We start from the raw sequence: 24,934 nt of genomic DNA on the forward strand, positions 1-24,934 counted from the left end.
CTTTGAGGAAATAACATTGGTGAGTCTGTTGCAAGGATAGGTACAAGCTGTCTTTATTAAAGATCCACACTGCTGGATGTTTTGTCAAAGCACTCTGGGGACAGAAGGTGTCCCCAAAGCTTCATTAACCCCTTGTTTTCTGCTGGTAGGGCAGGGTGTGAGCCCAGCCTCGGGGGCTGTGTGGCTCATCCTGCCTGGAGCAGGGACACCCCGTGAGGCTGAGCCACAGAGGTTCAGTTGTTGGAGCAGGTGGGGATCTCTTTGTGCCTGGGAATTGTTGTTGCTGCGTTCCTGTCCCAACTGCAGGGTTCCCTCAGAGCCTGTGCCCTGCAGCAGCACTGGGAGCTCCTGTGCTGGGCAGGGAGCAGCTCTGGGCTGGGGCTTTCAGTCCCATCAGCGTCCATTGAAATCCAGCGTTTGTTTTACTTCCATCGGCCTCTCTGCTGTGCCACCCTCGGTGCCAGGGGACAGAGCTGTGGGAAGGCTCCATCCCATCTGTGCCAAGTGCTGCCAGCGCTTCCAGCAGCACTGCTGGGGCATCAAGGGCTGCCTTTGGAGCCTGGCTTTCACAGAGGGTTACACACTCTGCCCTTCAGCATCCAGCTGCATCCTACAGCTGGATAGTTCAGCTAGCAGGGAGCAGAGTCAGCTCTTGGGCCCAAACCAGGTTTTGTCCCACAGAGAGCGACTGAGCTTCCTGAGGTAGCACCCAGATGTGCACTGGCCTTTGGGGCTAATAGTGAGTGCTGCCCAGGTGATTGTGATAAGGTTGAGCTGAAGCTTTCTTAGAAAAGCCATCAGCTGTAAGGAGAATCTATGGAAAACAGGTGGCTGGTGCACTAGCTGGTAGTAGGTCCTGGGCTTTTCTTCTTCTTCTCTTTAACCTGTTCTTAAGAGGACCCCAAAACTGCAAAATCAAAAGGAAGGGGGATGTGGGGGTGAAAGTTGCTTTTCATTTTTTGAAGTGTTGCTGTGGATTTTGGTGTGTCAAGTGGCACTACTTGACTTTGGCACTACCAAAACAGCATTGGAATAACCAAACTTCAGGACTCTGCACTTAATTCCTTGAATGTGTTTGTGTGGGTGCAGGAAATGCCAAATCCCAAAGCAATTCCATGTCTGTAACTTCAAGTGCAACATCTTTAAAACCAAGTGCTCAGTGTGGGCTTTCCACGTGGATGCAAATGGTCAAAGGCCTTTCTTGTGTCCCAAAAGCAAAAAACCTTTCTCTGTGAGGTTTTGGAGGGGATTCTCTTTGGGATTTCTTGTGATGCAGCATCCTGGGTGTCCCTTCCTTTGTGCAAAGTCCAATGGTAAAGGATGGAATGGCTGACATGTGGGGTCTGGGATAAAAATGGTTCTGTTAAAATTGGGCAGAGAATGCAATAAGAAAAATGAGCATCCTTTCAATGTCTGAAATAGTCAGGAATAAAAGTGCTGGAAAAGGACACGTTTATGTTTGAATTGGTGTCACCTTTCATGGATAAAACCCCATAGTGAGCAATCAGAACAGAAGTATGAGAGCTGGGATCCTTTGACTTCCACAGTGGATTTAATTTTCTTTTTCTTCTCTCTTTCAGGGCAGGAAAAATCATCAAACTCCTCCCATCTTTGCCAAAAGCTTTGGTGTTTAAGCAGCCAAAGGCAAGAGGCCTCAGCACCAAGGGTCTGCACTGGAGGGCTCTGGTCCTGCCCATGCTGTGGGGTGAGCCAGAGGGACACAGGGCTCCTCTTTTCCTCTCTGCTGGGATTAACTGCCTTGGGAATGCCATTGCTGACAGCCCAGCCCCAGCTGTGTCTGCTGGAGAAGGGCAGAGGTGAAGAGACAAATGCCAGAGTTCCCTGGGGATGCTGGAGTTGTGGTGTTGGCTGTGCCCTGAGGGGCAGGTTGGGCATTATCTGTGCACCCAAGGACTGCTCTGGGGGTTCGGGAGCTCTCAGTCCATTCCCAGCTCTGCCAGGGCTGGCAGCCGGTGCAGGGCTGGGTGACAGCCTCTGCTCGGGCTGGGGGCAGGCACTGGCCCTGGCACAGATGCAGGGGCAGGGCTGGGAGGATTTGGGAGCAATGGGAGGAGAATGAGGGATGGTGCTGGGCACAGGGGTCAGTCTGTGCTCGTGTCAGCACAGCCCTGCAGGGCCCTGGCATCTGGGAACAGCTCCAGCTCTCCTGGTGCCCAGGGATGGGCTCTGAGGGACTGGGTTTACCTGTGGCTTTCCAGGTCAGCAGGAACAAGGGCAATGTGGTGCTAGAGCTGTGGCCCATCCCATCAGGCTGTATTTCCCTCTGGGAAAGCAGAACAGTCTCTGGGCTGAGGTGAGTTTCCTGCAAGTGCTTAGAATCCAGGGAAATGGGAGTTCAGGAATTGCATCTGCTGCTGGGAACAATGCCTTAGGCTTGCTTAGTTTGTGTCTGTGAGAAGTGGGCTTTGGGCTGGAGAGGTGCTGTTGGCAACAAAAGATGGAGTCAATCCACTCCAGGGATGTGCAGTGAAGGACTGAGTGGGAGGGAAGGGGAGTATTTAGAAATGATATCAGCATTTCTCCCAAAATTGTGGTGGAGCAGTGATGGGGGTGGTTGGGTTTTGTCTGGGCCTTGTTATTCCTTGTGACATTTTTCAGTTGTGTTGCATGATTTACTGTCCAGTATCTTTCTAACAAAAACTGACAGAAATTGAGGTTTAGGATTAGAACTGAGGTCCATTCACTGCACAATCTTGCCAAGGCTGGAGGACTGGGATGATGGCTGCTCTCAGCAAAGGTCACTTATTAATGCTGTGTCAGATTTCCCTCAGTGCTGGGCAGGAAAGGTGAGGGTTTGGATCAGGAATTCTGCAAACAAGGCCTGGGTGATGGTTGATTTGTTTTGTTTTTCAGTGAGCCAGGGCTGGCACAGGGAATTGTGCAGGTACTGGTCTGGCACTGGAGCTGCTGCCCTTTGGAGCCATTTTAAGGGTACGATCATAGAACATCTTGGGGGCTGTTTTCAGAACTCTGGGTTTCAGAACTCCTGTCCCCAGCCCGTTGCTAACCCTGGGACATCTGCTCTGGTTTCAGGCTGTCCTTGCTGGAGCAGCCTGGTCCCTGCCATCCCCAAGCCCTGAGACACAGAGGGAGCCCTGTCCCAAGTGGCCTTTGGCACCTTGTCAGGAATGTGGCAGCAGCCCCGGGAGCAGGCTGGAGGTGAGAACTGGGTGTTTGAAACTGAGGAGTGCTTATCTGGGGCTGGGGGGAAGGGGGAGGAGTTTCCACCCCCCCTGGAGCTTTCCTGCTGGGATGGGGCAGCACAGGGAGCAGAATTAATTGTGCACCTCCCATGGGCATTGCTGGCCTTGGTGTCTGTGTTGTGCCATCAGACCGTGGCACTTTGCTGCTGCCACTGCCACCCCAGCTGGGGGCTGTGCCCTCCTGCCAGCCCCACACAGGAGCTCCAGGGGTGCCTCTGTGCTCTGTTGGGAGCGTTTGCTGGGAATGTGCCTCATCCCTGGGAGTGTCCCTTTGTCCCTGGGCTGCCAGACAGAGCTTTGGGCTGCTCAGGCTCAGGGTTGGATTGTCAAAGGCACTGAGAGGGAGCAGCACAGGGAGGGTGCTCAGAGAGGGGCTGGCAGAGCCCAGCTGGCAGGCTGGGCTGGGTGCTGCAGGTGGGTGGGTGTGCACTGCAGGGAGCGAATGTCCCCTTCCCTAACCAGCCCTGCAGATCCCAAGGGCTCCTAGAGCAGGATTTTATCCCTTACTTCCCTTTGTGGAAATTCATTCTCCAAATTGCCATGAGCAATTCTTGGATTTCTCTAGGAGAAAACCTCCCAGCAGAGACAGATTGCAATGGAGGCCAGAGTTGTGTTTGGAGCAGGGAGTGCTGAGAGCTGCATCTGCCTGTGCTGCCACAGCCTGACCACAGCCACATGGAACAGCCTGGGAAAAGGGAATTGGGGGAATTGCTGATGCCCCAGTGAGAAGAACACAAACTCACAGCCATTCAGCCTGACAGTCCCCTCCACCCAGAACTCAGCACACATCCTCAGAGGTAAGTCCAGCAGCTGAAGGAGAAAAAAGCCACAGAAGAAAAAGGTGATTTATTTTGCTCTAAAGTTATTTCAAATTGTTATTAAAGCCTAACCAACATTTGCTCTTGATTTTGGTTGGGTGAATAACGAGCAGTGGGCATAGATGATGCCATTCATGTAGCTGAAAACCTGGTATAATCTAGAGGGGATACAAGAACTGTTTGTGTAGGAAAATGTGAGGGGATGTCAGGGGGAGTGAGGTGGGATTTGAGGGAATTGCTGAGGTAATTGAAGGGAGACCAGCAGACAATTTCCCTGGGAAATCCAAGGCCCCTCGGGCCCACAGCCAGGACTCTCCAGGGCTAAGGGGTCAGCACTGGAGACTCACTGTGTCCTCCTTCCTTGGCAGCAGCCAGCAGGGAAGGGAGAAGAGGATCCCTGTGGGATGAGGCTGGAGAGAGCGAGCAGAGGAGCAGCCTCAGGCTGGAGAAAGGCAAAGGGACCAACATGGTGTCACCAGGGCACCTGTGAGGAACAGAATGGACACTTGGAGGCCACATGGAGGTGAGGAGTGGATGGTTTGGGGCAAAATGGGAGTTAATCTCCAGAGAGATAAGTAGGGGATATTTAGGAGGGAAAAGCTGAGGTGATGAGTTCACCCAGCCTGGCACAAGGTGTGTTTGCACAGGCTGGGGCCAGAGGTGAAGGTCAATCCAAAGTCAGCCCTGCTCAGCCTCTAAATCCCAGGATAAGTTGTACAGGCTACCCACTGAGGGATTAAAAATACATAAAAATGAAACCAAGAGCATTAATGAGGATCCTGGGAATCCCATTAACTTGTTGTCAGAACTCCTAACACAGTTTTGAGCTTTGATGACAAGAATGCATTTCTTTATTTGGATTATTCACTATGTGGGATATGGGGTTTATTTGGATTTTAAAGCCCTCATGGTGGCCCTGACACTGCTCAGGAGCTGGTAGGAAAAGCAGAGTCAGAGCTCCTGGCAGGCGCAGGGTGTTTTCCCCCATAGTGGATTGTGGAGCAATTGTCTGGGACCTGGATTGTCCCTCTGGGTCATGCCACTTGCTGTGGTTTGTATAATTCCATACATTTAATTCCCAAAACTTCCCAGCCCAGGGGTTTGAGCTGACAGGGCAGGACAAAGATTGTTCTCTGTGTGGTGCCCAGATTTGGGGTTCCCTGTCAGCTGTGCTAGATCTGATGAATTATACCCATAGCCCCAGCTTCCCTGCTCCATTCCCACTGCAGTAACCTCACAGTGCCCCATGGAGTGTGGGTATTCCCATGCAGAGCTGCTGCCTTGGACAGCAGCTGTGTCAGGAGCCAGCAGAGCTTCCAAGGAGGCTCAGCAGCACAGGGACAAGGCCAGGGTTCTATTCCATAGAACTGGCTATTTAGAACCCTCACCCCAATGGTGTCCCTGGGCTCACTGGACGGAGCTGCCTGGAATGGAGCTGATTTCACCCCCCTGAGCTCCAGGATGGAGAAGATGCAGTTGGTGTTTTAAAGCAGGAGAAGGCAGTGGCCAGATGTGCTCCCAGCCTGTGCTGAGGCAGCCCCTGTGCCCAGGTGGGGACATCTCTCCCTGCAGAAGCTCAGCTCCTTTTAGAGCCTCAGCAGTGGCCTCCACAAATTCTTTTCTCTCAGGGAAGAGATGTGCATCTCTGTCTTCAGCACACCTCCAGTGGGACCTACCTGTGAAAGCTTTCCATGACATCTGCACTTCCAGCTGGATCCCTGGAAAACTCCAAACTCCATCCCACTGATTTTCAGGTATCTCTGAGGGCTACTGCCTGGGATTTAATATCTGTGGGGGAAGACTGCCTTGGCTTTAATGCTGCTGATGGATGATGGCCTCAGGCTGGGGAGGAGGGAAGGGATTTGGGGTGGCTGGGACATAGCTGGCAGCTGTGTGGGAGCTCTGAACCAGGAATTGCTGTGTGAGCCCCTCTGCAAACGGCCCGTGCCTCCATTCCCAGTAATGCCAGCTGCTCCTTGGGGTCCTTCTGGGCTGTTGGTGGTCTCTGTCCAGGCTGAAGCATTTCCACGTGCCTGGTCAGAGCAGCCCCTGGCCAAGGAGCCACGGTGCAGGCACAGCTCCTCCTCTGCAGATCCCAAAGACACGAGGTGCTGCTTGCCTTTCAGGAGCTTCTGGCCTCCTCCTGCCCTGCGCTCCCAGCCAGCTGGGACACACTGAGGGAACACCAAGGAGCATCGCTGGCAGCAAGCAGGAGACACCAAGGCCTCTGGGCCAGAAAAACAACCCTGGCCTCAGCAGCCAGCATCATTTTGACCTGGCAACACTCACCTGCAGGAAACACCCCTGCCACTCTCCAGAAGAACTTTGGCCACAGAGCAAGGTGACCCTCAGGAGTTGTCTTGTTCCTGGGGAAACAAAGGGACATTGTGTGAGCACATTTACAGCTGCTGGGTAAATCCTGGAAAGGGCAGAAAAAACAGGGTTAGGGGGAAGAGTTTGGTGCTGACATGTTGAGTGCCAGCCAGTTCTACCCTACAGCCATTGCAGGGGCTGGTGTGTAAAGCAGCATTAGCAGAAGGGAAGGAGCTGCATTTGTAGAGGAGTTCTCTTACTGGCAGCAGTCATTCCCATCCCTCACAAGACCTTTGGAACAACCCTGGGATTGGCTCAGGTGTTTGGAGCAGGGTGCTGAGAAGGCCAGAATTCCGTGTTCCATGTGCAGCTGGGCAGTCATTTCTCAGCATTTGATTTGATGATCCTCACAGCTTTGGAAATGAAGAACAAATAGTTTTCACTGTTTTTTTAACACATGGGGTTTTTCCCTTGTGTTTCCTCGGGGCTCCAGTCCCACACCAGGCACAATCGGAGCAGGAGCAGCAACACCTCGGCCCCAGCAGCCGTCCCAGAGCGGCTGCTCCCGGCCGGGGCGCTGCAGCCCCCGGGGGTGCGGACACGGAGCAGGGGCTGCGGGCGCTGGGGCTCGTAGGGGAGCGCGGTGCTCGTGGCGTTACCGGGCCGGGGGGGGGCTGCGGGGCGGCGCCAGCCGCGATCCAGAGGCTGCTCCTGGGAAGCATCATCTTTCTGGTGGGCATGGCAGTGGCACAGCACCGGCTCCCTACTGCCGCAGCCAGAGTGGCAGCGCCTGTCCCAGAGTGGCTCTTCCCGCGGCGATGCCGGTTCTGATCCCAGCCCCAATGCTACCTCGATCCTCCGGCCCCGACACCTGTACCCGGCTCACCGAAAAAGAAGCGGCTCGGCCTGGCTCCCACAGGAAATACCGGCAGGACCAGGACCAGGACCCGAATCCCCGGGCCCAGATGCCGGTCCCACCTGAGCACGTTGGACCCCGCGCAGCACCTGCAGGAGCCTCCGATCCGGATCCCCGCACAGCGCTCCGACTGACACTCCCACAGCATGCCGAGATGAGCATTCCCTGTAGAAAGCGGGATAGGCGCGGATCCGCCGGGATTTATGGGCGGGCGGGGGGCGGGGGGGAGGCGGGGCCCCGGGGGCGGGGCCGGCACAGGTGTGAGAGACCCCAGTGCGGCTGCGCGTGCCGGGGCCTGGGGGGATTTAAGGCGAGGGGAGGGCCCGGCGGAGCCATTTCATCTTGTAGGGGGTCATGGGCTGGAGGGGGTTAGGGTTAGGACGGGCTCCCTCCGGGGGAGGAGGCGGTGCCTAGGGGCTAACTCCCCCCGGACGGCGGGGGGGGTGGTGGTGGTGGTGGTGGTGGTGGTGGTGGGAGGTGACAGGACTCCAGGATATGGCCATGTATATGTGGCAATTTTTTTTTATTTTTTAATGTGTATTCACGCTGCAGAGTGACGTGCTCGCCTCTGTTTCCCCGCCACACCCCCCGCTGCCCGACCCCCCCCTCCCTCCGGGCCCCGGTCCGGAGGAGGGAGTCCCCGGGAGGGGGCCGGGGCGGGACCCTGTCCGGAGAAGGTGTCCAGGGGAGCGGGCGGGGCCTGGAGGGGGAGCTACCCTCCCAGTCACCGCCCCCTTCCCCGGACCCCCTCCGGAGGAGGGGGCCCCCCATCTCACCCCCCATCTCAGAATCCCCCCCAGTGTGATATTGGGAAAGCCGGAGCCCCGGCGGTGTGGGGCGGTGTGTTGGACTGCAACGGGGGCACCGCAGCGAGGGCGGGGGCGCCGGGCTCCGGCCCTCAGGGCTTTATTATTGCCCGGCACCCCGAGCCCCGCGGCTGCGAGGAAAGGAGTGGGGGGGACGGGGAGACAGGAGAGATGGGGGTGGTGAGGACGGGGAGGGAGAGGGGTCGGAGTGAGGAGGGAAGCGGGAGAGGAAGAGAAACGCCAGGGGGGAGAAGAGGGACGGTGCAGAGAGGAGGAATAGAAGGGAGTAGCGGGGAAGGGACACAACGGGAACGAGTAGGGGGGGTCGGGTTTGGGAGGAGAGGAAAGGAGCGTTTCAGGGGGAGAGGGAAGGGGGAGAAAGAGAGGGAATACGCGAAGAAGGAAGGAGGGGTAGAGAGAGGGACTGAAGGGGAGGTCGAAGCCTCCGCGCCTTACCTGCAAAGCCCGCATAGCGAGCTCCCGTCCCCACCGTGCTCTGAGTGAGCAAATGGCGGCCGAGGGAATTTCCGGGGTCTAAATCACCTCGGCCCCGCCCCGCACAGCCGCCCTGGGGCCCCGCGCACCTGAGCCACGCCCGCCCTGCACACCTGAGCTGGTACCGCCCGGTCCCGCCCCCTTCACCGCCCGGCTCCCCCTAGCACCGCCCCCTGTTCTTTCAGGTACCGCCCCTGTGCCCTCCGGCCCCGCCCCCCGCACCGCTGTCCCGCGGCCACGCGGGGGCGCTGCGCTCGCACCGCGCTCCGTGTCCGCCAGAGGGCGCCCTGCGGGATCCCGGCTCCACACGGCGGCTCCGCACCGGGGAACGGCCACGATCCCGCACCCGGCAGCGCCCCGTGCCCGCGGCCATCCCGGGCCCGTAACCGATCCCAGGCCCGGTGCCGCTTCGATCCGCCCGACGGGGGAGAGGCGGCACCGCCCGGCACACCCCAGCGGCGCTCTGTCCCCCACCCCCGGCCACGGCGGCACCGTCGCAGCGCCCCGTGCCCGCTCTCCATGGCCCCGCCCCTCTCACCTGTGCCGGCCCCGCCCCCCTATTCCCCCCGGTCCCGGAGTCATCGCTCGGGAGCCTCGCTCGGCGCTGTGCGAGCCCCGTCCGACGGCTGCTCCCGCCGGGGACCGCTCGGAGCCCGGGGCGCTGCGGCGGGGCGTGACCGTGGCCCGGGATGCGGGGGCCGAGCGCTGCCTGGGTCTGCCCCGGGTCTCGGGCGGTGTCGCTTCTCCCCCGTCGGCATCGGGACCGGGATCGGTATGGGGCGGGAGGAGCCGCTCCGGGCCCGACGTTGGGACTGAGTCTGACACCGCCGCTCCCGCCCCGGAGGAGCGGCGGGGAACCGGGCGGGACAGCGGCGGCCGCTCCCCGGTGCAGACGCGGAACCGCGGCCAGGACCGGGCCCGACGCGGGGGCTCCGACCGGCACCGTGTGCTCGGGGGGCGGCCCGGCCTGTGGGCGCCGCCTCCCAGCTGCCCCGGCCGTGACATGAAAGTTTGATAAGGAAGAGAGGAGGCCATTCCATGAGTCCCTAATTATTTATTTTCAGCTTTCACACATAAATAATCAAGAACAGAATGTGGTTATCTCCTGCATCAGCAGGATTTGGTCCCGAGCTGCAGCTCACTGTCAGTGCAGATCCCTGGGAGAAAAACCCGGGTTCTTCCATAAAAACCAGCTCTGTCTTCGTCCCAGGGGTGTGGTCTGAAAGGGAACATCTGGCCTCAGGGGGAGTGCAGGGTGCGTGGGGAGGCTGGGTGGATTTGGTGGCCAGGGGTCTGTCCTGGTTTAGGGAAAATTTGAGAGAGAATCTCCAAAAGGGGACCCCTCCAGACAGCAAACCCACACGGCCCCTCCCCCCAACCGGTTCAGGAAGAATTCCTTAGAGAGAAGTGGAAAGAACCTGTTTATTTAACAGGCACAGCGCCCCCCAGCACACAAAATGAACAATACTGGGTGACACCACTCTTTCACCGCTCTGAAAAAAGATGAAAAATTCAGAAAGTCTTTCTTGGGGGTGGTCGCTTTGTTGCTGCTGCAGGCCACAAGGTGCAAACTCTTGGTGTTCCCAGGTCCCAGTCCAGAGCAGGTTCAAGTAGGTCCAAAAAAAGGAAAGGAGAAACAGTCCAGGGACTGTTTGGACTGTTCAGCTAAACTAGCTAATGAGCAGAAGCAAGAGCGAGAGCAAAGCAAAAAGCAAAAGCAAAAAAGCAAAAGCAGCACCATATACTGCCGTGTCTCGCCAGCCGTGGGGGAGCAGCTGATAAGAAACCAAAACAAAACTTGCACCCTTCTGTGGCCGTGTTCACAGGGGTTCTTGGATGAGGGAAGAGACGAGAATGTTGAGTCCATGATCAGAAGGCTTGATTTATTATTTTATGATATACATATATATATATACTATATTATAACTATACTAAAAAGAAAAGAAAGGAAAAGGTTTTCTCAGAACCTTGCTAAGCTAAGACTAGAATAGAATGATAACAAAGGCAGCTCTCTCGGACTCTGTCCAAGATAGCTCCGTCTTGATTGGCCATTAATTATACATCCAAGAGGGGCCAATCACAGGTGGACCTGTTGCATTCCACAGCAGCAGATAATAATTGTTTACATTTGTTGCTGAAACTTGTCAGCTTCAGCAGGAAAATCCTAAAGAAAAGATTTTCACAAAAAGATGTCTGCGACACCCTTCAGAGCCAGTCTTGAAGGCACAGAACAGGATATCCAGCACAAACAGAACACACGGATGGGGATACAAGCATCATAGCATCACCCTAGGACAGGGTCTCACTGCAGCAGTTGAATCTCCATCCTTCCCTCTTTGCTTCCCTCTCATCAATTGCCCAGGCAGGACTAGTGAGGATCACTTCAGCTGGATCTTCTCCTCTTACTCAGCTTCTCTTAGGACCCTAGAAGATGATAAGATGCTGAATTTTCACTTTTCTAGGGACAAAGGGAAAGATGCACTGTAGGGAGAGCTCTACAACAGTCCCAGTAAAAGTCTGGGATGGGGCTGCAAAGCAGAGACCCCAACCCAGCAGTGGCAGGAATGAAACCTGAGGTGCAGCCTGGAGCTGAGCTTCCAAGGATAACAACCGGCATTTCCCAGCAGCACCAGCGGGTTTGGGGTGCTGACATCCCAAAAAAAGTGTGTCTCCTTCCTCAGGATCAGATGGTATCCTAAGCACACAGGGCTTTCCACTCACGGGGTGCACGGAGTGCTTTTCCTCCTCTTGTTGTCGGTGTTGCCTCCCAGCATCCCTCACAGATCCCGAGGTTTCAGGGCCACCCATCCCTGTTTGTCCAAGTTAATGATTCAAACTGTCTGGATCTCTGAGGCCCTGGCAGCCAGGCCCCAGGGGGCAGGCCAAGGATGCTTGCCCTTTGGGGTTAATCATTCTCCCAGCTTTTGACCCTGCCTCCATAAAAACCCCAGGATGGGACTCCTGGTGCCGCTTCCCGGCAGGAGGAGGAGAGCCAGCTCCAGCATGAGGGCAGCCCTGGCCCTGCTGCCGCTCTTGGCCGCTGCACAGGCCTTACACCGAGGTAAGGGAGGTGATCCCAGGGCTGTGCTGGCCCTGGGATGAGGGGCATGGAGATGGGGCCTCAATTCCAGAGGTTTTCAGTGGCCTCCCCTCTCCCAGCCTGCAGCCAAACCACTGGGCAGAACCAGAGAGGGAAGGGAAGGGCTGGGAGGATGGGTTGGGATCCAGGATGCCACTGTGGGGTGATGCTGGAGGAGGTGGGATGGAGAGAGGACAGAGCCACAGGGACTGTCATTTTCCTTTCTAAAGGAAAATAGGACTTCCTGACCCCCCTTGGGGAGCACCATTCCTGTGCAACACTCACCTCTTGGTGGGAACGATGCTCTGCCATCCGTTGCTGCCTTCTCAGCCCCCCAGGGAATCCCCCAGCTGCCAAAAACCACCTAAAACTTACCTCTCCCACATGGCTTTGTACAAGTGAACAGAAATGCCACAAGCTGGGACCGGGAGCCGATGTTCCTGCTAGGAAAGAGACACAATTTTTCCATGGCTTCCCCTTTTCTGGAACCCCCTGCCTTCACCCTGTTCTTCCCTTGCCACCAGAGGGATGTGACCGTCAGAGTGATGGCCCAAAGCCCTGGGTTTTGGGGAGGTGACCCTGCCCCAGGCTGCAATCCCAGGGAACACCGGGGTCAGTGTTTACCCTGCTGCTGCCAAGGCCTGGCCCCACAGAGTCGGATGGGAATCGATCCTGTTTTTCCAGGGAGGGCAGCACTGCTGGGAGTGTTTTCACTCCTGGCTGCCCCGTGGACCTGGCCCCAGATGGTTTCCCAGCCCTTATGGTTTCCAGACCCTGCCAGAAAATCCAACCCCACATATTCCATGCTCCAAACCTGCCATATAATTTACCTGTAGCTCTCCCAGCTCCAGAGAGGGTTTTCTCCCTGCCCCTTTCCCTGGCTGCAGAGCTGCAGCAGCCTGGACACCAGGGGTGCTTCTCCCAGGCTGGCTGTGACACCATCTCCCCAGGGACCACCTGGAAAAAGTGGTGGAAAAACTGGAAAAAGAAGTAATGGAGTGAAAAAAATGAACAGACCACAAGTGAATAAAGCAGCGTGTTCCGTGGTGACAGAGCATTCCTTGCTCCTTACTCACAATTCCTCCTTCTCCTGCACTTTCAGGGAAAGCTTATGTCCGGGAGAAGGTCTGCCAGGAGTACAAGATCCTGGGCAAGGAGAACTTCAGAACCCTGTAGGTACCTCCTGCTGCTGGTGCCCTTCCAGGAGCCTTGACACCTGAGCCAGGAACAGAAAACAGTAAACAAAAATCATGGAAAAGGGCGGATGGATTCAATTCATCAAAAAGGGGAGATGCAATTCAACCCCTGGTGTCTGATTGCTTTTAGCAGGAGAAAAGTTTGATTCCTTGTTGAATTCCTCAAAAAAACCAATTAAGCACCTAAATGATTAAGAATTCTCACAGAGCTCTCACACACAATCCCCTGTAAGTGACAGCCCCCAGCCTGGTAGCTGTTCCAGTTCTTTCCTGGCTGTTTTCCAAGGTATATGCTGTGATTTCTCTCTGCACCACGGCCAGCACTGTTAAACCCATTTGAGCAGAACAGTCCTGTGAGGTGATTTCTGATTGAAGATAAAGGCTCACCTGGCTCTCCCTGTCTTTGCTGCCAGGACCATCATTTCCACCAGCCAGAAATATTCCAACGGCACCTTCCAGGAGATCGGCCACCTCGTCCGGGAAATCGTCTCCCTGGCCGAGACCTGCTGCGCTGATGGGGCCGACCCCTCCTGCTATGACGCAGGGGTGAGCCTGACCAAAAACATCCAACAGACCCCAAAAATGGGTAATGGGCGATGGCACGGCGTGGCCATAACCTCCTGTCCCCCTTCCCGCAGTCCACGGCGCTGTCGGATAAATCCTGCGGGGCGGACTCGCCCTTCCCGGCGCACCCCGGCGCGGCGCGGTGCTGCGGCCAGCAGGGGCTGGAGCGCAAGCTGTGCCTGGCCGCCCTGCGGCACCCGCCCCAGCCCCTGCCCCGCTTCCTGCAGCCCTCCGACAGAGAGCTCTGCCACGCCTTCCGCCTGGAGCCCCGGGAATTCGCCGACAGGTGAGCCAGGCTGTGCCCGGCTGGGTGCTGGCATCGGCCTGTGGCATGGGCTGACAGCCTGAGGGGATGCCTGGAGAGGGTTCCCATCCCTGAAGCACCTCAATGCCCCCAAACCCTACTTACACTCCCGATTCCCTGATCCTGAGGTGCTGGATCTCCTTATCCATCTCTGCCACAGGTTTCTTTATGAGTATGCCAGCAGCTACAGCCAGGCTCCCCTGCCTGTGCTCCTGGCCTCCACCACCACCTTCCTCTCCATGGTCTCCACCTGCTGCATCTCCCCCGCACCCACTGCCTGCTTCCTGAAGGAGGTGAGACCCAGACCCCCATCCTCACTGCCCGGGGAGCCAGGCAAACACTGTGCTAATTTCCACTTCCATCCTCTATTTGTGGCAGAAACTGGAGAGGAAAACCCTCTCCCTACTCACCCTGATGTCAAACCGGATCTGCTCCCGCTTCTCGGCCTATGGCAAGGACAAAGCCAGCTTCAGGTATGGAGGAAAATGGCCTCTCCATCCTGGGACAGGGCTCCTCTCTCCTGCTGCAGATCCTGTTGGCAGGCAGCATTTAGGAAAACAAGCTTTAATTCTGCTGTGGATCCCTGCAGTTGCCCCGTGCACAGCACAGGCACAGAGCAATCCCTGCGCTCCCCATGCCCTGAGGGCCCTCCCTTACCCAGCTGATTCCTGGGAGGGGGATCCAAGCCCCCAGCCCCACTCACCCTGTGCTCCCCAGCTCCCTGGCCTTGCTGGCTCAGAAGATTCCCACTGCCTCCTTCGAGGAGCTGCTGCCCCTGGCTGAGGACGCTGCCGAGGTGGCTTCCCAGTGCTGTGACTCCATGGCCGAGGACTGCATGCAGAAGAAGGTAGGAGGGGCTGGAGCCCAGCCCAGAGCAGCTCCAGTGGGAGCTCAGGAGGCTGAAGGCACCTGCACAGGCCCTGCTCCCTCTCTGCAGCTCTTGGAGCACACGTCCAGAGTCTGCTCGGCGCTGTCAGCGCAGGACAGGCGCTTTGCCGCCTGCTGCCAGGGGAAAAACCTGATGGAAAACCATTTCTGCATCCTGGCCATGCCCCCAGCCCCAGCTACCAGGCTGCCAGAGCCACCAGAGCCCACCAACAACGAGCTGTGTGCCAAGGAGGGGGCTCTCCACGCCACCAGGTGAGCGGGACCCATGGCAGCTAGGGGGCAGTCATGGAATAAAACCATTTAAGCTGGAAAAGATCCCTAAAATCACCGAGTCCAACCAGTTCCTGACCCTGTTCCGTGCTTAGGTTATTATGGGGATAACCAGGGGAACATCCTCAATTCCCTCTGGGGAATTGAGTGCCATCAGGGGCTGCACAAAGATGCCAAAAGCGAGCCCCATCCCAGTCTGAGCAGCAGCCACAATGAGAACTCAGCTGAGCTCTCTCATTTCCCGCTCCAGGTTCCTGTTTGAGCTGGCCCGGAGGCATCCCAACCTCCCCGAGGCCGTCCTCGCCAAGCTCTACGACTCCTCTGGGAAACTCCGGGAGGAATGCTGCTCCTCCAAGGACCCCTCTGCCTGCTGGGACAGCAAGGTGAGTGGTGTGGGGGCTCATCCTGTTCCCCCTCATCCCAGTGCCCCTCAAATCCCATCCTGGTAACTCCTCCCCTCTGCCCCCAGCGCCAGCGGATCGCAGCGGAGCTGTTCCCCTTCCTGGCAAAGGCCGACCAGCTCTGCGGGCAGTACCACAAGCTGCCTTTCCTTGAGTTCAAGAAGAGGTGAGCCTTTCCCTTCCCCCCACAAAAAACCCACCTGGGTAGCTGGATGCAATCAGAATCCATCCATAATGCTGAGGATGCCAAACCGGGATGCACCAGGAGCCGCGTGGCTCCCGCTGTAACCGCGCTCCCCATCGCAGGCTGCGGGACAGTCTGGCCCAGCCCGAGCCCGAGCCCAGCCCGGCGCCGCTGGAGCAGCTCCTGGAGCAGCGAGCATCCTTCGCCTCCTCCTGCTGCCTGTCGGACGCTCCGCCGCTTCTCTGCGCTTCCAAGGTAGAGCCGGGCCCCTCCTGCCCCCCGCGGGGCCGCACCTGCTCCGGGGCTGCCCCTCGGCTCTTCCCTCCTTCCCCAGGTCACCTCGGAGCTGGGAGAGCTGTGCCAGGGGGATTCCTGCCTGCTGGGATAGGCTGCCGGCGCAGGGATCACTTCTCCAGGGATCGCGCACCGATGGAGCGGGGACACGAGGCGGAGCTCGGGAACACCGGGGACGTCCGAAGGGAGCATCGGGGAGCTGGGCTGGACGTCCGGCAGATGGGAGGTGTCACCGAGCCCACAGCTTGTGTTCCTGCAGCCAAAATAAAGACAAAAATGCCCTGCAGTGCGTCTGGAAAGGCTTTGTGCACCCTCGGGGCCGTGGAGAGGGTGGGAGAGGGGCCCAGATTCACCTCCGAAGGCAGGAACAGGTCCCAGCCCTGATCCTGGGAGATAAAGCTCAAAAAAACTAAGGAAAACCAGGGAAAAGTCTCATCAAATGCCCCTAAAGACAGCAATCTGTGGCTATTGGGGTATCCAGCTACGTGGAAGCATCAGCACCCTGAGAGGGGCACCCTGGGCACCCCCAGCCCCCCACCTGCCCAGGTGAGCCCTCCCCAGCACAGGGGGGCGGATTTTGGGGGTGCTGCAGGCAAAAGGGCCCCGGGTTGGGATGCAGGAAGATGGCAAAGCCAGCCCAGGAAAGCAGGAAAATCCCCCGAGGCCAGATGTGGCAACTTTGTGTGCAACAAAGGGAAGGACATGGGGACACCTGGTGTGCAGAGATGAGCCAGAGCGATAAAACAGAGCCAAACCCAGGAAGAACTCCCTGTTCAAGGCAGCTTGTCCCTTTTCTGGGGATCACTGGCAGTCCCTGGATCACTGATGAGTTGCCCTGGAATGTGAGAAACAAGATGGATTTGGCTGGCACCATCCCTGTCCATCTCCTGCCAGAGCCCCGATTATCGTGGGGTACAGACCTGGACAGAAAGGAGAAACTGGTTTTAGTTTGGTTTTGGCTTTTACTTTTTTCCCCAAGGATCCCACTGGTCTGGGACTGGACCTGCTGATGCCAAGGCACTGGATCCACCCACCACCCTCATGTCACAGCCTACCTTTGGCATTTATTTTCCAAAATATTAATTGCCAATTGTTTCTAATTCTTTCCAATTAACAAGTTGGGTTTCACCTTGTTCTGTTGGGGTGGGTGACCCACACCTCATTGCTGTGCTCAGGTTTGCATCCTTCACATTCCAGATGGGCAGGGTAAGGGCTGACAATTCCAGTGACCCTCTGGGATTCCAAGGAAAACTGGGGAAATGCCATTAAGCCAGCCAAGGATATCTCTGCCAGGTGACACCATCACTGCTTATGGGGGGAAAAGCCACCCAAAAAAAACTCAGCTGCTGTTCAAAACAGCACAAATCATAACCCTCCTACCAAAACCATCAGATTTCCTTGGAAAGTTCAGGCTGCTCCTCCCTGATGCCAGCCAGCATCACCTCCCCAGGGATTCCATCCAGTCCTTGCCAGCCTGGGCATAAACCAGTTGGCTTTCCCAGTCTCTGTTCTAGCTGGGATTCTTTTTTTTTTTTTTTTTTTAATGGCAATTTTCCAACTCTCATTCCTCCTGCCCTTAGCCCAGTGACACAAGGTGGATTCACCTCCTGCCTTTTCATCCCACCACCTCTCTGACCCATTCCCAAAAATGTAAAGGAAGCAGCAAAGTTCCTGACTTGGTTGTGTGGGTTTTTTTTTTTTAATTCCCAGCCTTAGTGCTCAGCACAACACCTCCTGTCCAGTCTGTCTGCTCCCCAGGAACTCATCAGGTTAAAGCAGGAATTCAGTGGCAATGCAGGAATTCCAGGGTGGCATCCAGGGAAGCATCACTTCACTACAACCAGAGAATGTGGGGCTGCCATGGGAAAAGTGAGGATTACCTAAAGCACTGAAAACCCAGCACTGAATAAAACAGCTCCAACATTTACCTGGCCAGGGCTCCATGAAGCATTATAAAAAACCCGAAAGTGTTTTATCCACCTCTGAGGCCTGCAGGGCTGCTGACTTCCCAGAGCCTGCTTTTGCCAGCCCATTTGGGCCTGCAGTATTCCAGCCATCAGCTTCAACCCCCCAAAAAACAGACAGGAAAAAGTGTCATACCTCCTTTTCATTTTATTGGTCTCCCAGACTGTATACAGCACATTCCCAAAGCAGCAGCAACCATTTTTTCCTCTTGGCTTGGCTCCCCCCAGGCAGGCCCAGCAAAGCCTGAGGATAAAGAGCCTTTTATGGGGGGGGATGACCTCACAAGTGCTGCTGCCTCTCAGCTCACACCAGGGCTTCCAGCAGCTGCGTGGAATTGAGAATCCACCTCCCCAACCTGGACTCTGCTGAAGCAGGTGCTCAAGACAATGTCCCCTGGCACCTCAAGGCTATGCTCCTTGCCTGGGTACGGAGATGAGCCCTCCACAGCCCCGTGGCATCGTCTGGGCACCAACACCTCCCCAGGGACTGGCACCACTGGGGTGGTCACTGGGCTCCGGTTGGAGCGGGAGCTGCTCCCGTGCTGGGAATTGGGGGCTGCAGGGGCCCCGCGGCTCCACTGCATCCCCACCTCCAGTGGTACGGCCTGGGTGGCACCAGGGACACCCGGCCCCATCCCGGGATGCCGATGGATGGGGTGCCCCCGCAGATGCCCAAACCCACTGCCAGGGACACGGGCACCCCAGCGGGCACGCCGCGATTGTGGCGCCCTCTCGTGGCCATTGCGAGCACTGCAGGCGGGCCGCCCCCGCCCCAGCTCAGTGTCGCCGTCTGGCGGTCACAGTGCGGCAGCGCAGCGCCCGGTGCCTGCCCGGGCAGGGTCCGGACCGCAGCTCCGGGCACCGCAGCCCGCAGCGCGGGGCTACGGGAGCCAACGGTCCCGGTTCACCCAGTTCTTCCCCTGTTCTCACCTGTTTTCCACTGGTTTTTCTCGGTTTCCCTCACCCACTCCCTCCCCTCTCCCGCCGGCTGTCGGGAACCGGGAGGACGCCCGGGGACGCTGAGCTTGGCTCGGTCCCTGCGGGGAGGCGCGGTGGCAATGGGAGCAGCTCCAGCACAGCCTCCAGGCCGCCCGGGACCGGACCCGAACCCGGCAGAGCCCCTTGGACCGGGAGCAGGACCGGGAGCGGGATCGGGAGCGGAGCCGAGCCCGGAATCGGGACGGAGGCGACGGCGTTGTGGCGCCCTCGCGTGGCCATTGCGGGCGCTGTAGGCGGGCGGCCCCCGCCCCAGCTCAGTGTCGCCGTCCGGCGGCCACAGTGCGGCAGCGCAGCCCCCGCACCCCAAGGACATCGGCGACACCACTGGGGACAACTTTCCGTCACCCCTTTATTCAAGCCGCCCACGCTTTAGCCCTCGCCCATGCAGCCAGCCGCTGCTGCCGTCCGGGACCCGCCCGCAGGTACCGGGAGCTCCTGCGGAGAGAGCAGAGCCCGTCGGTATTGTCACCCATCCCAATGCGGGGCTCCCGTCGCACCGGCTCGGTCCCCCCCCCGCTTCCCTGCACCTTCACGCGATGCCCGTTTCCCGCACATCTTCACTTCTGGAAGGTCCGTCCTTGTTTAGCGTTTCCATCTCTTCTGCCTTCCTCTTCCTACGCTGCCTCCGACAGTGGCTTGAGGGGGGGGGGGGGGGGGGGGGGGAATCATAAAAACCAACCAACCAAACAAAAAAGAGGCAGAAGGGGACATGGCAGTGATGCTCCTCCCTCTCCCTCGGCTTTTACCCTGCAGAAGATCCCCAGGGGATCACACCTGATTTCCAGCCCCAAAGGAATGTCTCAGGCACCTCCCAACACCTGCAGGACCATGTCCCACCAGCCTGGGACAGGCCCAGTTCAGCCAGCCCGAAGCCAGGGGAGTCGGGCAGGATTTACTCCCCCTTCCCTTTCCCTTTCCCTTCCCGACCCGTTCCCCCACGTACTGGCTGCAGAGGCAGATGCCAACAACGAGGATGATGAGGGCGGCGATGGCGACGATCAGGGAGATGATGACGATCTGGCCCTGGTCCCCTCGCAGGTAGAACAGATCCACTCTCTCGCAGCGAGCCCCGGTGTAGCCCCGCTCGCACCTGCCCGGGCACAGGGGAGGCACAGGGCGGTCCCAAAAGCTGCCGTGCTGCCCATGCCCCCCTCACGCCGCTTTCCCGGGGGAGACGGGCGCAGCATCCCGCACCGTGTTGCCGTGACCCCACCGCGGGTGACTTACACACAAGCGGGGGCCTGCTCGGCCACGAGGAAGCGGCACCTGCCCTTGACACAGTAGTGCTGGTACTCCTCCGGGCACCGCGAGAAGTGGCCCTGCCGCCGCGGCTGCGTGCCATTCCCTGCGGTGACAAGGACGGAGAGTGGCCCCAGGGGGATGACAGCTCTGCCCAGAGACAGCAGCGCCCCTGAGCCGCCGCATCCCCACAGCAGCTCCGAGCCCGCCCGGCCGCAGCCAGCGGGGGTGGCACGGGTGTCCTTGGCACAGCGATGCCACACGGCTACGCTAGACACAACATCTGCTCATCCGCCATCCTGGCCCTCTCTCCCGCTCCCTTACCTGTGCATGCCTTGTCTGTGCCGCAGCTGAGCCCCTCCGTGCCGTGCCCGGCCGTGACGTTGGTATCGGCGCCCACGCAGCTGAAGAGCGCCAGGCCTGGAGGGCAGCGGAGGCAGCTCAGAGGGGAACCCCCAGCAGCCCCCAGCACTCCCAGAGCCACAGAGGGGGCGCTGGCAGCGGGTTCTGCAGCTGGGCCCGCGGCCCCCCTGCGCTGGCGGCATCAGCTTTTCCCCAGGGCCGGGAGAAGGGAGAGCCGCTCCCCGCCCGCTGCCTCCACCCAGCAACGCCCGGCACGGAGCTCTGCGACCCAGCCTGGTGGGTTTTGGACCACACAGCCCGGCCAGCTGCTGCTCTGCCCGGGGAGGATGCAGGGAGGCATCCCCAGGGAGATCCGGACTCATGGAATCACTGATGGATTTGGGCCGGAAGGGGCTGTAAAGTTCATCCAACCCTGCTGCCACGGGCAGGGACACCTTCCACTAGCCCAGGTTGCTCCAAGCCCTGTCCAACCTGCCTTTGGACACTTCCAGGGATGGAGCAGCCACAGCTTCCCTGGGCAACCTGTGCCAGGGCTCCCCACCCTCCCAGGGAAGAATTCCTTCCCAGTATCTAATCTAAACCTGCCCTTTGTCAGTGCGGAGCCCTTCCCCTTTGTCCTGTCGCTCCGTGCCCTTGTCACAAGTCCCTCTGCAGCTCTCTTGGCGCCCCTTTAGGCACCGCGAGGTGCTCCGAGGTCTGCCCGGAGCCCTGCCCAGCCTGGGCAAGGGGAAAGGGGGGGAAAGGGGCCACCCCGCTCTCCCCGTGGCCCCGCGGGTGAAACCGAGCCGGGCGCGTCAGAGCGGCGGTAACCGGATCGCTGGCATACCAGCCCTGACTCAGCACGGCCCCGCTCCCGCCCGGCCCTCCCCGGGGATTCACCGGCCGAGGCGGCACCCAGGGAGCGGGGACAGGTCCTGCCTGACCGACAGGGCCCGGGTGGCTCCCGCGGAGGTGGCTCCCGAAGAGGGGCTGTGCCATCCCGTGTGGGGGCACTTGGAGGCTTCCCAGGGAGCGGAGAGTTTGCACAGCCAAATCCTGGCAGCCTGGTCTCCCGCTCCCTGTTTCCTCATCTGGCACCTTGGCAACAGCGGTGGGAGCTGCCCCGAGCCTCCGGGTCCCCCCCGTCCCCCAGCGGGGACATTCCCGGCGCACACGTCCCTCCTGGCTATATATAGCCAGCATCGCGCTGCGGGTGCCAGCGCCCCGAGAGAGACCGGCGGGGGGAAAGGGAGCCCACCGCCCCACCCAGAGGGTGGGAGCTGCCTGTCCAGAGCCAGGGATGAGCCATGGGGCGGCTGCAGCCCGGGATGCAGCTGTGGGCGGCGTGGGCACAGCCGGGACAGGCAGGGAGGGAGGCAGGGAGGGAGGCTGACTTCACTCGCGGTGACCGAGTTCACAGCTCGACATGGAAAGATCCCCACCAAGCCGAGCTCCCCACCCTTATTGCATCCAGATGCGGAGTTCTGGCACCCTCCGGGCTGGCAGCCCCTCGGCAGGGCCGCCCTGGCGGCAGTGCCAGCCCCGGGGGAGGGGGCTGTGCCCACCCACGGCCGCACCGCGGCACCCGGAGGCTGCAGGTGTCAGCACCCTCAGCTCCCTGATGCCCTGGCTGCGCTATCTCGGGCTGCACCCTCTCCTGAACAGGCAGAGATAACCCAGGGAAGCATCCCAAACACTGGATTGTTTTGCTGTTGCCACCCCCACGCTCTCCCGGGAAAGCCCAGACCGTAGGGGAGCAGCCAGCCAGGACGGGGCCGTGCTCTGAGGGGACACACCGGCCCCAAACCAGGTCGGCTACCCTCGGCTTCCTCCTGCCAACACAGGTTTGGCAGGTTTGGCCAAGTGCTGTGGCACCAGCCCTGCCAAAGGGCCAAACCCAAGCTGCTCCCTGGGAAAAGTTCCCCCGAAATCCCAGTGCCGGGGAGGATTCCCTGCCAGGGAGGGTCCCAGCTCCCAAGCCTGGCTGTGGTTATTTCCTGGCAGCCATCAGCACACACCTGTCTGCAGCTGCCTGCTTCCCAAAAACTTAGGAACTTACACGGGAATTTAATGCTCACACACTTGTTGAAGAGGTACTGCCCCCCTGCCCCGGCATCCCACATTCCCAGCGCTGCCAAGGATGGCCGCGGGACACCCATCAGCAGTGTCCCTTCAACAGGTAGCAAAAGCATCCCGGTCCTGCTCCAGGATCCAGCCAGGACATCCTGGCCCCCACGCTGGCCCCAAGGGATTCAGGGATTCAGATGCAGCAGGGGAGCAATGGATTGGAACGGTGGGGAGATCCAGGATGGGACCTGGGGGCACAGGGGGAGGCCAGGGACAGGGCTGGGCATAGAAGAAGGGCTGGCATGGATGGGATTGTCCAGGGGGGCACAGGGAGCCACTGGGATGGGACAGGGCCAGCACCAGGATGGGATGTAAGAGGGGGGAACACAAGGGTGTAGCAGAAAGGGACCCGGGGAGCAGCAGGATGGGATGGGGGAGCACCAGGACAGGCGGGGGGAGCACCGGGATGGCACCGGGAGGCAGGTGCAGGATCATCAGTCTGGGAGCGGGAAGCAGCGGCACCAGAGAGAGACGGTGCCGGGACAGGGTGTGACACCGTGCAGGGGCGGGAAGCACCGGGCCGGGACGGGCAGGAACAGCCTGCCAGCCGCTGGGTATCCCGGGGCGGGCAGGTGGCGGGGCAGGGGGACGCCCGTGCTTACCGGAGGCGAGGGCCAGGCAGAGCAGCAGGGTACCGGGGCCGCCGCCCGGGGCCGGGGCCGCAGCCGCCTCCATGCGCGCCGCCGCCGCCTGCCCGGTGCCCGGTGCCCGGCAGCTGCGGCGGGGCGGGACGGGGGCGGCCGCTCGGGCACCGCCGCCCTCCTCCTCCTCCTCCTCCTCCTCCTCCTCCTGCTGCGCCTCCTCCTCCAGCTGCGCGGCTCCCAGCCCGCCGGAGCCATCCCTCGGCGGTGCCGGTGTCCCCTCCCGGGTGTCCCCTCCCGGGTGTCGCACCCACGCGCGTCCCACCTCGTCCTGCCAGGAGGCGTCAAGCAGATGCCTCGCCACGGATCCCTGGGGATTTGGGCAGCCGGAGGGATCCCCCATCCTGCCACGGCTTCCAGGCAGGGCTCTGGGCATCCCCTCTCCAGGGGGACAGAGCGTCCCAGTCCAGCCTCGCCTCCCCAGAGCATTTATCCGTGGCTAGCTTGCTGTAGCAAGGTGGATTAATTCACAGCGAGCGGCTGTAAAACACCCTCCCAGGGGCCCTGGCAGGCAAGGACGGCAACACGAATTATTCTGCAAGGGGCTGTGCCTTCGCAAAATACACTTCGCGGTGTAATTTTTCCCTCGGGGTGTGCTGGGAGGGTATTCCCGCTCCCCCGACTGACATCCTGGGGAACAGAAGAGACCCACGGGGTGAAGGTGTCCCCCGGGTGCCGGCGTGTCCCCTGCTGCCCTCCAGGGCTGCTCGGCAGGGATGCTCCGGCGCTGTCCCGGCTCCCAGCAGGGCTCAGGGGCTCTCCCGGCAGAGAGGGGCGCGGGCGGGGAGCGGCCGCGGAGCCCCCGGGCGCCGATGGAGGTGGAAATGAAAGACTGGAAAGAACGGGTGACCTCAAACCGCAAGCTGGCAGCTATTAATGTGAGTGCTGGCAGCCACCCAGCCATGCCATTTGGCCGCTGACCAGCGGGTGAGCAAGCTCCCCTAGCCCTGGCCAGCCAAAAATTCCTGCTGCAGGCTCCGGCACACCGGGACCGCCGGCCCCGCGGCTCACGGCCACGCCGGCTCCCTGCCAGCGCCCCCCAAAAACAGGCAAAGCGTCATAAACCGCCAGGATGGTGCAAAAGCTCTGCTGGGGGCTAGGGCAAGACCAGCAAAACTGGCAGCTGGCAGTAGGATGTGGCACAGGATCACCCAAGAGGAGCTGGCTTCATCCCAGTGGGGTGGGCAAAGGCAGGGAGCAGGAAAAAAAAAAATTTAAAAATCCTCATGCCCATTAAAAGAAAAATTTCCCTCCAGCATCCTTCATATCTGGATAAAACTGGTGGGGGAAAGGCATTTTAAAGGGATTTTAAAGGGCTGGAGCCTCAGGGAAGATGGTACCAGCAGCAATGGGAAAGAGATGGCCAAAGTTATCCCCAAAAAAGGATCTCTCCCTGCTCCCGGGAGGCCGTGCCGGGAGGAGCAGGCCGAGGTGACCAGCAGGTGGCAGCTGGAGCCCAGGGCTGGTGGCCCTCGGGGCGCTCGGGGCTCGCCACAGCCCGGCCCTGGGCACCCCAAACGCGGCTCGCACCCGGGGCCACAGCGAGGGGCATCGGCTGTGCCCAGCCCCGTCCCCCCCAAAAAAACTCCTGCCCATGGAAGCACGCAGCACCCAAAAACAACAGGGATGTGAGAAGGGAACCAGGGAGAGGATCACGCTGTTCCCACGGCAGCAGCAGCAGCAGCGGAGATGCTGATAGCGCCCGTCCGCCTGAGGAATGCCAGCTGACTTGGATTTTGTGCCCGGCTGGTTCAGGCCCAGAGCCAGGATCCATCCTGAGAAAAGGCCACACAGTACAGCAGAGCAGAGGGCTGAGCAACCCCGGGTAAAGATAGCTCGGCCACAGCCCGGGCTCTGAAAATCCTTTTCC

At 59.6% G+C, this 24,934-nt stretch overlaps 2 protein-coding genes and 1 long non-coding RNA gene across 5 annotated transcripts; 1 reads left to right on the plus strand and 2 right to left on the minus strand.

The window, feature by feature from the left end:
- Positions 1–10,867: 10,867 nt before the first annotated feature.
- On the minus strand, positions 10,868–14,569 carry LOC139592018 (uncharacterized). Of its 3 annotated transcripts, none has more exons than XR_011679848.1 (7): positions 14,419–14,569; positions 14,126–14,247; positions 13,235–13,399; positions 12,728–12,867; positions 12,482–12,608; positions 11,937–12,094; positions 10,868–10,996 (listed from the first exon to the last, which is right to left on the minus strand). It is a non-coding gene; the product is annotated as an uncharacterized lncRNA (long non-coding RNA). The 3 variants fall into 3 exon arrangements; XR_011679847.1 differs by having other exon boundaries at positions 12,482–12,629; XR_011679849.1 differs by having other exon boundaries at positions 10,924–10,996; positions 11,144–12,094; positions 12,482–12,629.
- On the plus strand, positions 11,517–15,999 carry GC (GC vitamin D binding protein). The gene is made up of 12 exons (XM_071431310.1): positions 11,517–11,633; positions 12,754–12,823; positions 13,261–13,393; positions 13,486–13,697; positions 13,876–14,008; positions 14,094–14,188; positions 14,433–14,562; positions 14,653–14,855; positions 15,124–15,256; positions 15,343–15,440; positions 15,581–15,713; positions 15,793–15,999. Exons 1-12 carry the CDS (start codon positions 11,525–11,527, stop codon positions 15,844–15,846), a joined length of 1,503 nt encoding a protein of 500 aa, XP_071287411.1. The 5' UTR covers positions 11,517–11,524; the 3' UTR covers positions 15,847–15,999.
- Positions 16,000–17,272: 1,273 nt separating this feature from the next.
- BTC (betacellulin) lies at positions 17,273–23,176 on the minus strand. Its single transcript, XM_071431308.1, has 6 exons — positions 23,026–23,176; positions 20,279–20,374; positions 19,943–20,060; positions 19,659–19,805; positions 19,243–19,350; positions 17,273–19,150 (listed from the first exon to the last, which is right to left on the minus strand). The coding sequence occupies exons 1-5, from the start codon at positions 23,096–23,098 to the stop codon at positions 19,245–19,247; spliced, it is 540 nt and encodes a 179-aa protein (XP_071287409.1). The 5' UTR covers positions 23,099–23,176; the 3' UTR covers positions 17,273–19,150; positions 19,243–19,244.
- Positions 23,177–24,934: the final 1,758 nt, after the last annotated feature.

Source organism: Agelaius tricolor, unplaced genomic scaffold (assembly GCF_023055355.1).
Source record: "Agelaius tricolor isolate 1412-34295 unplaced genomic scaffold, bAgeTri1.0.p SCAF_8, whole genome shotgun sequence".
NCBI classification, from domain to species: Eukaryota; Metazoa; Chordata; class Aves; order Passeriformes; family Icteridae; genus Agelaius; species Agelaius tricolor.

What these genes read in the sequence shown, in the direction of transcription:
- GC (XM_071431310.1), top strand. Translation starts at nt 11,525, where the DNA reads ATGGGACTCCTGGTGCCGCTTCCCGGCAGGAGGAGGAGAGCCAGCTCC. An exon ending in AAGGAGAACTTCAGAACCCT is followed by an intron (nt 12,824 to 13,260) that starts GTAGGTACCTCC and finishes CTTTGCTGCCAG; the next exon opens with GACCATCATTTCCACCAGCC. An exon ending in AGGACTGCATGCAGAAGAAG is followed by an intron (nt 14,563 to 14,652) that starts GTAGGAGGGGCT and finishes CCCTCTCTGCAG; the next exon opens with CTCTTGGAGCACACGTCCAG.
- BTC (XM_071431308.1), bottom strand. Translation starts at nt 23,098, where the DNA reads ATGGAGGCGGCTGCGGCCCCGGCCCCGGGCGGCGGCCCCGGTACCCTG. An exon ending in CTGCCTGGCCCTCGCCTCCG is followed by an intron (nt 20,375 to 23,025) that starts GTAAGCACGGGC and finishes GCTGCCCTCCAG; the next exon opens with GCCTGGCGCTCTTCAGCTGC. An exon ending in CACAGACAAGGCATGCACAG is followed by an intron (nt 20,061 to 20,278) that starts GTAAGGGAGCGG and finishes TTGTCACCGCAG; the next exon opens with GGAATGGCACGCAGCCGCGG.